The sequence below is a fragment of the Pisolithus orientalis genome (assembly GCF_024613125.1).
Source record: "Pisolithus orientalis strain OTSU chromosome Unknown F5J12scaffold_3, whole genome shotgun sequence".
In the NCBI taxonomy this organism is placed as follows: domain Eukaryota; kingdom Fungi; phylum Basidiomycota; class Agaricomycetes; order Boletales; family Pisolithaceae; genus Pisolithus; species Pisolithus orientalis.
Window position 1 is genome coordinate 193,415 of NW_026260784.1, and position 11,363 is coordinate 204,777.

General features: G+C 51.0%; 3 protein-coding genes across 3 annotated transcripts; 2 read left to right on the forward strand and 1 right to left on the reverse strand.

Annotated features, from left to right (window-relative positions):
• Positions 1-3,151: 3,151 nt before the first annotated feature.
• F5J12DRAFT_800416 (uncharacterized protein) lies at positions 3,152-5,774 on the forward strand (the record flags this gene model as incomplete). Its single annotated transcript, XM_051744326.1, has 10 exons — positions 3,152-3,223; positions 3,427-3,537; positions 3,591-3,635; positions 3,687-3,727; positions 3,804-3,883; positions 4,021-4,354; positions 4,395-4,473; positions 4,499-4,617; positions 4,892-4,904; positions 4,949-5,774. The coding sequence occupies 10 exons, from the start codon at positions 3,152-3,154 to the stop codon at positions 5,372-5,374; spliced, it is 1,320 nt and encodes a 439-aa protein (XP_051604024.1). The 3' UTR covers positions 5,375-5,774.
• Positions 5,775-6,087: 313 nt separating this feature from the next.
• On the reverse strand, positions 6,088-8,489 carry F5J12DRAFT_713471 (NRDE protein-domain-containing protein; the record flags this gene model as incomplete). Its single annotated transcript, XM_051740833.1, has 7 exons — positions 6,088-6,332; positions 6,439-6,533; positions 7,238-7,290; positions 7,364-7,542; positions 7,609-7,844; positions 8,121-8,351; positions 8,446-8,489. The coding sequence occupies 7 exons, from the start codon at positions 8,487-8,489 to the stop codon at positions 6,088-6,090; spliced, it is 1,083 nt and encodes a 360-aa protein (XP_051604025.1).
• A 273-nt stretch (positions 8,490-8,762) lies between these two features.
• Positions 8,763-10,737, forward strand: F5J12DRAFT_800440 (actin family). The gene is made up of 11 exons (XM_051744327.1): positions 8,763-8,902; positions 8,957-9,071; positions 9,139-9,207; positions 9,264-9,387; positions 9,450-9,594; positions 9,643-9,798; positions 9,854-9,905; positions 9,934-10,030; positions 10,110-10,245; positions 10,298-10,360; positions 10,426-10,737. Exons 1-11 carry the CDS (start codon positions 8,805-8,807, stop codon positions 10,691-10,693), a joined length of 1,323 nt encoding a protein of 440 aa, XP_051604026.1. The 5' UTR covers positions 8,763-8,804; the 3' UTR covers positions 10,694-10,737.
• Positions 10,738-11,363: the final 626 nt, after the last annotated feature.

Consider the following 11,363-nt stretch of genomic DNA (forward strand, 5'->3'; position numbering starts at 1 on the left):
ATTCATTTGACTGGTCACACCCGACGGAGGCGACGTTCCAAGCTGAGGATTTCGGCGTCTCGGCTTGTCATATCAGTAGGTCATCGTGACCCACTGATTTGCTCAACCCCTCCGCCCGTCCAGCACTAATGATGCCGGTAAGAATTCTCACACCAAGTGGTATTACCATACCCGTGCCAGCAACGTGGCTACTGGTCCTTCGGGGACTGTCAGCTTCGATTTGACTGAACCTGCGTGCCCAATGATTGACAGACGTTCCATGGGACACCATCACCGCTAGTCTACATACATAGCCACTAAGACAGGAGGATAAGATAGTGTGACAGTGTTCTAGGAAAAGTACGAAAGCCGTCGACCCCATCAAGTGGTTCAGATTCTCCGTTGACATTGTTTTTGGTCTAAACGTAGACATATATACATGAGGTGATTTTGGGTGGCATGAGACGGACGGATTGATGGGCCTGCTTATGATGGTCCGACCTGTCCTCTGCGCTCCATCGCATGCCATGCCAATATAGAACCCTTTTTACACGCCTTACTGAGGTGAAACAATTTAACGAAGGGTACCATCCCGCCGGCGTTATTGGTCACCACCCATGGTGTTATGGTGAGGTGCGGGTGTATACATTTGCTAACCTTGTGACAGACCGTGAGAGGGGTGGCACGGAGATACAGTATAGCTCGCGAAGTTCAATGCCTAGCATACTGATCCTTACGCACCCAACAAGCCGTATTGCGTGACACGTTTGTCATCCCCGCTATCATCGCATGTTCTTGGTCAGCCTGCCATCGGTGTGGGTTTAACGATTGACCAGCCGAATAATTTGGCGTCCTCGGAGGTAGACAAAGCATTGACCCTGGTGAGTGTGCGACGGAGCGCCAAGTGTGATTCATAAGGCAAAAGAGGGCATGTAAATATAATTCAGCGCTGTTGTATTCCAAGTGCCTGGCGATGAATGGCATTAAGCGATGAGCAAATTGGCAAACGTACTCCTATATAGCAAGTTGGGAGAAATCGGGCCGACCGGTGTTGCAGCATTCCTGGGAGAATTTCTTAGGTTTTCTTCGGAGAGGACGCACCAGCGGGTGTCATTGTTGACTTTGGAGGTACCTGAGTACTGGTATGACGCAAAAGTCGTGGGAAGGCGGCAGACGCTCGAGGAAGGGGAAGAAAGCAAAGCTCACAAATAGACGAAGAGATATTTCAGGCTGTGCAATGCTTCCTTCCCCCCAGAAAGCCGGTGTAGACCGATGGGATTGAGGATGGAAGAGTACCGAGGAGCTCGGACTGTGACTGCTAACTCGTCCGGCTTCCTTATAGTTGGCTTCGTCGGTCGTCTCCGGGCGGCCACTTTCATGATGCACATATCCAACTGCTTCCTTACCTTGTTGCATGCCAACGCCCACCCTTACAGCTTATCATGTTACATACGTTATTGTACACCTCGTGCCTTAATGCCCCCAAGAGTCGAGGCGAGTTAGGTCGACGGAACTTTTGCAAACTCACTGTGACCAGCAAGGAAAGTGCATTGCTTTGAGCATATCAGATCACGCACGTAGAAGACGGAAAAATGGGCGCGAGAGATACCATGAGGATCGGCAGTGTCCGACAAAAAGAACTCACAGGGTGGGTTCCATCGACTGAGTCATGCTTCGAATGGAGCGTGGATGAAGGAGATAGGCTTGACGCACCTATCCACGCACGAACGCCACGAGCCATAGACATGCACGCGTACGGATCTACGGCGACTCGTATCGATATGAATTCAGGAAATCGAAGTGGAGTGGCGTGCCGAGCGGTGGCGCATGCTCATGCGATACACATTCTGTCAGGCCCGCATATGTACGTCTCGTGCTCGACGACTGAACGTTGTTGGCAGCGGCGTAAAGCTTGAAGCCAAAATCCAAGGGGCGAGGGGGAACGGGCCAAGACCTTGGGTGTCAACGTGGTCGAATATATAACTCGTTTGTTATCATGTCCGCTGACTTGCAGTGGACATGCCTCCGATCACACTTGGCCATCACCCCCGCGTTGAGCATGTGATGGGCAATCATGGCATCAGGATTCAGCACTCAGTCCGGATATGCGCTGTGCGTGTATAGTTCACCGTCACAGAAGTGATGCGGGTGTGAAACTCCTGGAGCCGGGTTACGAAGTTAGATTGACAAGTATTACCGCATTACTGGTAGGATTGATAAGAACGTGTTGATTTGGGATATGGCTAATACCGTGTGGGATGGGTGAGTGTGGTGCCGAGTAGGTGGAGAAGGGGAATGCGATAGGTAGTTTACCCGATGATATGATGCTGGGGAGGAGCAAATCTGAGACTGGGATGGAGTACACCTGGGTCATCGTCAGTCTCCATTTGGATACCGGCGCGAGGGGGAGCAGGGACCGGCAGAAAGGAGTGAGGGGTCGAGATCACAATATTGCTGAGGTATCAAACGGAAGAGATCTGTGAGAAGGGGGGAGGGTAACCGTACGGAGGAAGTAAGTCGGAGCCCACGGGTTGGAAAGTTCGTTGATATGCCTCAGATTGGACTGTAGCGGTAACTGGCTACTAATGCAGTAGAGCGACCGGATGCAGCGGAGGGATCTTGACTTGCCTCTCTCACACTTTTTTTTTTTTCCCGGCGGATTACAAACTGGCGGCGTAACAGGATACCAGTCGCTAAATGGTGGACTGGGACGCGATGACACGAACGCCGGTGTACAGCGTGCAGTTTCATCACGCCGGATATGATCACATGCGAAGACCTCTGTTATGGTACACGGGGGACGGAGACACACAGGCAGGCACGCAATGACGCTCCTTGATTGGGTCCGATCGAGGAATAATTGAATGGTAAGATAATTATGCTAAGGAGGATGACCCCAAAGTTATCTACGAAAGCGGAAACAAAGTTCGATTAGAAAAACACGGAATTCCCAATCGTAGCCATGGACAGGAAGAGGATGCCTTCGGAGCTTCTCTTTGTGAGTTGACCCCCATGTCGTCACCGTTGCTCGGTTTCTGTTTGACGAGCGAGACCCGTTTGATGAGATGCCCATACAGCATGTGTTCCAGGAAGGGACAAGCACGACAGGCACCTGAGGTGGTCGACGACGGGCGTCGACTGACAGGAAGGAGCTGTGAGGCTGACAACAAATATGTCGGTCACAGGTCACACCGGGGGGGTTAATTGGCAGTCGTCCCTTGATGGGATTGTCCAAAAGAGGAAGGTGTATATTACTATTAGCACTGCACACGTTTTCTGTGCTTATGTCACGAACGAGATCTGTTCTCTTACGAGTCTTGATCCCAGATCTCGTAGTCTCCCTCAAGTTACTTAATCCCTGCCCCCTCCCCTCCTCGCCATGCCCATTTCCCCCTTCCCTTTATCACCACACATTTCAAATGACCTCTGCCGACTTCCCCCCTCCAGCTCAAAGGCGAGATCATGGACCTCGACTTCACCGTCGACACAGACCACCGCAAGCGCAGGCGAAACCGCACCACACAGTCCTGCCTCAACTGCCACACATCAAAACGCAAGGTCCGATCACCTCCGTAGTACTTGGTTTCTTGCCCGCTGACGATTGGACCCAGTGTGACAGAAAACGCCCATGCCAGCGTTGCATACAGCTCGGCCTCGTGCGCACACTCTCCCTCCCTCGCGTTTCTCTTCCGCTTACCCTCGTCTAGACGGGCCTTTGCGTGTACGAGATAGACGATCCTGCGTTGAGGTGCGTGTGTGCTCCTCGTGTTCCTTTTTTTTTTTCTTTTTTTCTTTTCCGTCTGACTTTCCCCCTTCTGGAACAGGGACGACCCTACTATAGATGAAGCTACACGTCTTCGCAATAGAATCGCTGAGCTCGAGAGTCTCGTGCGCGAGTTGCGTGGTGCGTATACGTTGTTATTGTGATCCTCCATTCGGTGCTCAACATTCTTCACATTTGCATGATCCGCCTCCCTCTCATCACAATCACATCCCCCTCCCACGCGTCAATACGTAAAACCAACCATTGTCACACCTCAGGCAAACCCCATCCACGTTGGGCTGACGCCTCGGCAGGCGATCCATCAGAGAGATGGCACTCCCGTGCAGCCAAAAACGGCCTTCAGCTTCGCCGTGCACGTGCATCTTCGGGTCTTTTGCCTGCTGACAACAACGGTATCAATGGCCAACAAGTGAAGCCAGAACCCCTTCCAGCAGAGATATCCCAGCCTCATCTGTACAGATTTACACCTTCCCCTCCTGCTCCGACCGCGTATAACGCCACGGGGTTCTCCCCCTCATCGTCGTCAAGTCTTTATCATCCACATTCAAGTTATCACCAACAGCATGGGACATCGTATGATAATGGGTTGTGGTGCGATGCCTGATAACCATTCCCAACAACGTCAATACAGCCACCATCACCAGTCACAGCAGCAGCATCACCAGCACCAACAACAGTTCTGTTGTTCCTGCCGCACGAGTCCCTCGCTGGTCTCATTAGGTCCACCAATTACAGAATGCTTTAGCTGCTTTGGGTCACCATCATCCTCATTCCTCTCACCAGCGCCATCCGGGTCAGCACGGTGATCCTGACGGCAGTGGATGTTTACTGTTCAAGAGGCTATCCGAATTGAAGTGGTGTTGTGCAGTGAGTATCTTGGACTTTTTTTTTTTCGCCGTCATCGGAGGTGTAATATGCGCGCTCCGAACTTGATGCCGACCTTCGCTTTTGCTTGTTTTGATCGTATCATTGTCTCGCTTCGGCTATCTGTGTGATGACTTGTATGCCAAGGCATGCCTGTCACGTACACGAGGTGTTGGCATGTGTAATTCGCTTTCCTCCACGTGTAGTTCTGTCCCGGACAACGCCATGACGTATTTACTAACTTTTCTTCTTCCTCCTTCGCAGATCAACAGTCAGCGTTTCTCTGTCATTGACGGACTCCTCGTCCTGTCTTATGTCTAGGCAACGGCTCCGGCTTCGGGTATCCCGACCAATTCAAGTTCGGGGGCACGAGGATCAACATCAGGCGCAGGGTCACCTTACGGTTCTCCCCCATACGGTACACTGCCTACGCCTACGGATAGCGAAATACATTCACCGGCTTGTGGCACTCCTTTCCACGTTTCCGGCTCGGTTTCCGCCTCAGGGTCTTCACCGTCGTCACCTTCCTCAGGGTCATCTTCCGTTGGCGGGGCCAACGGTGGGCAACAAAACACGGGCCCACCTATTGGCGTCGAATGGGGGAATTACAATTCTTATTTCCCTTTGCAAGTCTCTTCTGGGATGTCGGGCGTCAGCGTCAACATGGGTGTTGGCGTCGGCGTGGGTATGGGTGTTGGTGTTGGAGGAGATGGCGGAGGGATGTATGGCGGGATTATCGCCACGTAGCAGGGAGCACCTAGCGGGATGTTGTTCAAGTGCCATTTCACTTCCTACCTCGACTACGATTCTTCAAGGCCCCTGCGATACCCGCGCCAGTATTCCGATGGTACACACGTGTATATACGACGTGATACGACCCCATGATGCGAGGGGGGATTGATGACCGTGATGTGTGGACGTTCCTGCTACTGGATTGTAAGCTCCACCTTCTAGCCTGCGGAAGGAAGCAGACGTGTACGCATATGGACTTTCTTAATAGATGCGCCTTTATCCGCTTTGTTTCTAATTTTCTGTAACTCAAGTCGTGATATACACCTAACAATTTACTTGGCTGTATGAGTAGAGACATAGAATGATTGACTCTGGGCACCCTGCTGCTGATTTTCTTAATTTAAAAAATTTCCACTCACTATCTCTTGCGGCGGGCCACGTGCCATTGAGGCGAGTGTCAGCGCAATTATACTACAGTAATTAGCTCTGCGGTGCGATCTGAGATTGGCTTGGGCGAGGGAGGCGTGCAGCGTGATGTGATCAGGTCATCATCGGCCTTGTTACACGTTGTAAAAGTCTGTACGTGTTTGACCTGATCTCATTCAAATTGGCATGTGGTATATACTTTATTTGAGATAACACGACGCAGTTGTTATCGCGGTATCATATATCATCGTTGCATGTACGTACACGGCGAAACTTGGTTTGTGTATGAGATAACTCCTGACTTACATATCCAACTTGAACCTGTACACACGTTGCGTCGCCGAGGACAAGGTCGACGCAAGAACAGGCTTCCTTTCCCCTCTTTCCTCTCCCTGCCTACTCCTATCCCCGCTCCATTCACTGCCTTGCTTCCTTTCCGCATTTGATTTGGCTTCGTCCGGCAACATCCATCGATCTCGCTCGATGAACACAACCTCACCTGTCCGCTTCACCAGTATCACCGTGGCGAGCCTTGTTGCGTAGTATCCTTTCGGCTGCTGCAGCAAGCTTGTTCCCGTCGGTGTTTTCATCTATGGCTGTGGCCGTGCAGCTCGCAGCGCTCCGTTTCGCATCCGCGATATCCGTGGCCGCACCAGCGCCGATGTTACCAGGACGGAAAAGGATAGGATCGACCTGGATTGTGTTGCATAGTTCGGCGCGGGAAGTCGGGGGTGTGGGGGACGTCCAACTGCAGTTACGGCACCGGTGTTGATGAAATGCATTGGTCATGTACGGAAAGAAAGGGGAGTTAGTGCATATGGCGGATGAGTTGGATTGATTAGTTAGTTGGGTTGAGAAGTGGAGGAACAACAAGAATATGATCACGATGGTCAATTCCCCAACTCCGTACGGTCGAGCCGCGCCCCCCTCGAAAGGGAGGATATTTACAAGAATGAGCACCGCATCGTGTAACTGCCTGACAGAAAGTCCGCGGTACATAGATGACGCGTAATTGACCGCGCATTCCGAGTCGATGCCCAGCGGGATGGGACTCAGGCTCCACACCGGTGGCCTCAGTCAGGAAATAAAGGGTGAGGACCGGAGAACTAGGGGAGTGGGGCGGGGGAAGAGAAGGAGAGGTTATGTGATGCAGTAGGACCAGTAAAGGGAAGAGAAGCAATTGGGGGCCGAGTGCCGGAGGCGGCGGGTGGAAACAAACAATGTGCTTTACCACCGATTCGTCGACGAAAGAATGAATGACCGCGTGAAATGAGATGTGACTTGGAGATCTCTCGCCGCAACTCGGAATGGAGGAGCGGTAAGGGTAAATGGAAAGGATAACAACAAATGCAGAAAAGTGAACGCAGTTGACAGAAGAGAAACGAACAAAATTCAAACGGACCACGGAAAGAAACTTTTCAAAGGAGGAGGGGGGGGAACGGAGACACTCACGTAAGGAGCTCAAACAACTCCTCAATTATCTTATCCTCCGAATGGTCCGGGCCCTTGCCGTATCTCACATTTCGTTCGCCACCTTCTTTCTCATGCACATGATCCATACTTCGAATCTTCCGCTACCTTCACGACCGTCCGTAATATTTCCAACCCCTTTTTCACTTTGATCCATTCCTTTCCACCATACCCATCTGACCCGTTAGACAGCCCGCCATATTGCCTCTCGACATGAGTCAGGGGACGATAAGTAATCTGACCACTGGCGCCACGGTTCGTAGCAAGGTAGGCTTCATAGGAGATGACTAACTTCGTTGGTGTGCTCGTGAGGGGCACGTGCGTTCCCACCGGGTGATCAGAATTTGTGTCACGCGGGGACGGCGAAGCTGAAGAACAGGTGACTCGAGGGGAGAGAAGAAGCAAGTTGAACCCTGCATAACGCGCTCCTCCTTCGTCTGTCAAGTCGAAAGGACCAACAAGCCCGCGAAGATATTGTTCTATATCCGTCAGATCGGTCAGGGACGACGGCGGGTTTGCCAAGAACGAGGCTACAAGATGACCCCTTGACTGGGGAAACTTGAGGGCTGTGTCTTCGGTGATGTTAGTCCTACCGACCGAAAAGAAAGGTATGTCAGGGCTTATTCAATGAGGGCCGATACCAGGAAATCACGGGTCACGTGACGAGATATCGGTTATTATGTTATGGTTCTCGAATACGCGGTACGGAGAGTTTAGCTCTCCGTATCGGATAAACGATGACGAAGGTGAATGGCATAAATTTTTGCCCCTCCTAGGACGGAGGAAGCGCATATGACACAAGTAAACAAATCCCCTAGGCGTGACAAACCCTGGTAATAATTTGGGGAAGGGGAAATGAACGTACAGCAGGGCTAATTTTCCTGTCTTCGCAAGGCCAAGCCAGGTACCACCGGCTTGGACATCAATGCCCGATAACACAACGGTGTCACTGTATTGCGAGTGCTGTGTCGGACACTGTCCTGGTTGTTGATCTTGTAATATTCCGTGGCGCAGATGACCCTGTGTTTCGAATGAATGAAAATGTGCAAACTCCGTGGGCCGGGACAGATATTCGTCGCGATTGCTGCACAGGATACTTTTTGGCATTTGACATGGCAGGCAATCCAGATTCCAGCATATTGGGGATCAATTGAATAGGACATAACTCACATAGGGATGACAAAGCGTACAGGGCGTAGTCATGGTGTTCCAGCGTAAAGAAGGCGACACACATGGTGATCGACGAATGGAAGCGTGAAAAGAGTTTCGCTCTGTGGGTTTCGTTCGGGGAAGCGCGCTCACTGGTCGGAACGTTATGAATGCGCGTTTTGGTGTTAGTTATTACGCCTGGTCCTTCAGAGATGTCAGGTAGCTACTGTTAAAAGATGAGCTGGGTACCGTCGTCAATTGGCACCTACACTTTCCTGCTCAGCGCAAGAGACAAGGAGTCCTTCGCGGAACCTGCATGACCAAGTTAGGGGGGACATGCATTATTCCCACGGTCATCGTTCAAGGCTTCGGCTTTCCTGAGGACCGTCACAACTGGAAGATGGCGGCCGCTAGTCAGACCGTCGTATTGGATAACGGTGGCTCCACAATCAAAGCCGGAATCGTGCGCACAGATCTTGGGGTCGATGATGAGGTCCGGTACGCAAACTGGCGTGCTCGTCCTACCCCGTTTGTGCTTACCATCTGCTTGAGGCTCATCCCAAACGCCGTCGTGCGTTCAAAAGGGGACAAGGCGACATTTGTAGGACATGAAATCGGAAGATGCAAAGATTACACCACCCTTCATTACCGTCTCCCCTTCGAGAAGGTACATCTCACTTGTTACGCTTTCGGGACTCCCTTGTCGTCATTCTAGTCAGCTGAAGGTGTGGTAGGGTTACCTGGTTGACTGGGATGCGCAGAAGGCCATCTGGGACGGCCTATTTTCGTCAGAAGTCTTGTCCGTCAGTGTCACTCGCAAATTCTTTCCTTTTGCGCAACTTTATCTTGCATATATCAGGTAAATGCTTCCGAATCCTCCTTACTGATCACAGAGCCGTATTTCAATTTGCCAAACATACAAGACATTTACGACCAATTCGTGTTCGAGGAATACGAGTTTCTTTCGTACCATAGATGCACACGTAAGGAGTGGGCGACTCCGCGTTCATCCGATTGCTTCTCTTACGGGACGCTCGATCCGTAGCTGCTGCGATGATTCCATATGGCCAGCTCTTTGCAGTCGAAGGGTTGCAACCGCCGGAGTGCAGTCTGATTGTTGACTCCGGCTTCAGCTTTACGCATGTCGTCCCTATCATCAACAACCAGATCCAGTGGCATGCTGTCAAGAGGTAAGGCATAGGGCATGTTTGTTTCCCCTAAATGCCTCATTCGCTTAGGTTGGATGTCGGCGGCAAACTCCTCACCAATCAGTTAAAAGAAGTGATCTCTTACCGACAATGGAACATGATGGACGAGACATACATCGTGAATCACGTTAAAGAATCCTGTTGTTATGTCTCCTCAAATTTCTTCGCCGACCTGGAGACATGCCGGTACGTCACAACTGTCTCTATGGTGTCAAGCTTGGTCAGCCGGAAAACTTCCAAGGTTGAAAGCGAAGAAGAGTGAAATCGCCCAGGAGTACATATTACCTAACTACGTGACCAACACAGGCTGGCGCAGTTAAGGAGCCAGGACACGAACTGGCACCTATGGACCAAGTTCTAGTCATGGAGAATGAACGGTTTACCATACCAGAACTCCTATTTCGCCCCGACGATATCGGTGCGCTCCGCCGCATTTCTATAAAACCTTATCGACTCACTACCTTTTTGGCTCTGCATTGTATTATTGCGGTTTCCAGGACTAGAACAATCTGGGTTATCCAGCATGATCGCAGCCTCCATTTCGCTCCTGCCAGAAGATCTCCAGGGTATGTTTTGGGCGAACATAGGTTTGATCGGCGGCAATACCATATTCCCTGGATTTCATGAGCGATTGTGAGCCTCCGTCATCGGTGACGGTAAAGTTGGGGTTTAACTATCCTTATAGGATGAGCGAACTACGCAGCCTTGCACCCGTCGAGTACGACATACAAATATACCGTTCCAAAGAGTTCGTCATATACGCTTTTTGGTACACCGCACACAGCCTATCAACTAACATGGATTATTGGTCAGCGCTATAACTGAAGCATATCGCTCATCTCTCGAATTTGTCAGATCGGCTGATTTCGCTACCCACTTTGTCACCAGAGCTGAGTACCTCGAAAGCGGTTCCCATGCGATTCGGAGGAAGTTCGGACACTGGCAATCAGGAAATAGTAACAAAAGTGGAGAAAGGGTCATGAAAAGCTCGAGCTCCGCAGATGTGGTGCCTCAGTTGAGCAAGAAGCCCAGTAGGTCGAGAATTCGTACAGCCCCATCTACTTCGTCTCGCCGCCGATAATCGTTTTGAAACGGACACCCGTTTTCACAGTACCTGAGTTGAGGTGTATCAGAGCCACAATGTTGGGTATCATGCTCTCCCCCTCCTTCCCTAAAAAATACCGGTAAGCGATATAATCCTGATCAGTAAGTTTGTTTCAGACATGGGAGCGGAGGATTAGGCCATCGTCAGTCGGAAGATGCATAATCGTTCCTAAACTACTGTCTCCTCTGAAATCCGTGTGTAAAAATCATCTGACATTTAACAGCGGTGGATCATGAAGTGCCTTGCTCATTGGCTCAAATAACTTACCTTCAACAGAAACACAGCCATCCAGACGCCGGGAAAGACAGTATTACACCGAGTCTCGACCCTGAGTATTTACCGAAGAGGCTGTACTCTGGTTGCCACCGAAAGACACCTCTCGCCTTTCCCTCCCCTGAATTCTCCCTTTCCGGGATAGTTTCAGCCGTCCGTTCATTCTGGATGAGGATCCACTGTTCTCTGTTCATTTTCCCAAAGTTTGACGTTCAGGAGTCGGTTACGGCCGTTACTGGGATCACGGGCCCACGACCCTCTGTACTTTTTTAAATCCAATCCGCCGTACTCTTCCGGAGATACAATGCGTGCGAGTTGGCTCACATGAGATGCGCCTTGAACCCATTTTTGGCCGCTGCGCCCTCTGGGTTCG

Bases quoted from the DNA above. Each gene is read 5' to 3' on its own strand.
- F5J12DRAFT_800440 (XM_051744327.1), top strand. From the start codon at position 8,805: ATGGCGGCCGCTAGTCAGACCGTCGTATTGGATAACGGTGGCTCCACA. The intron at 8,903-8,956 runs GTACGCAAACTG...CATCTGCTTGAG, and splicing joins GGGGTCGATGATGAGGTCCG to GCTCATCCCAAACGCCGTCG. The intron at 9,208-9,263 runs GTCAGTGTCACT...TGCATATATCAG, and splicing joins TTTCGTCAGAAGTCTTGTCC to GTAAATGCTTCCGAATCCTC.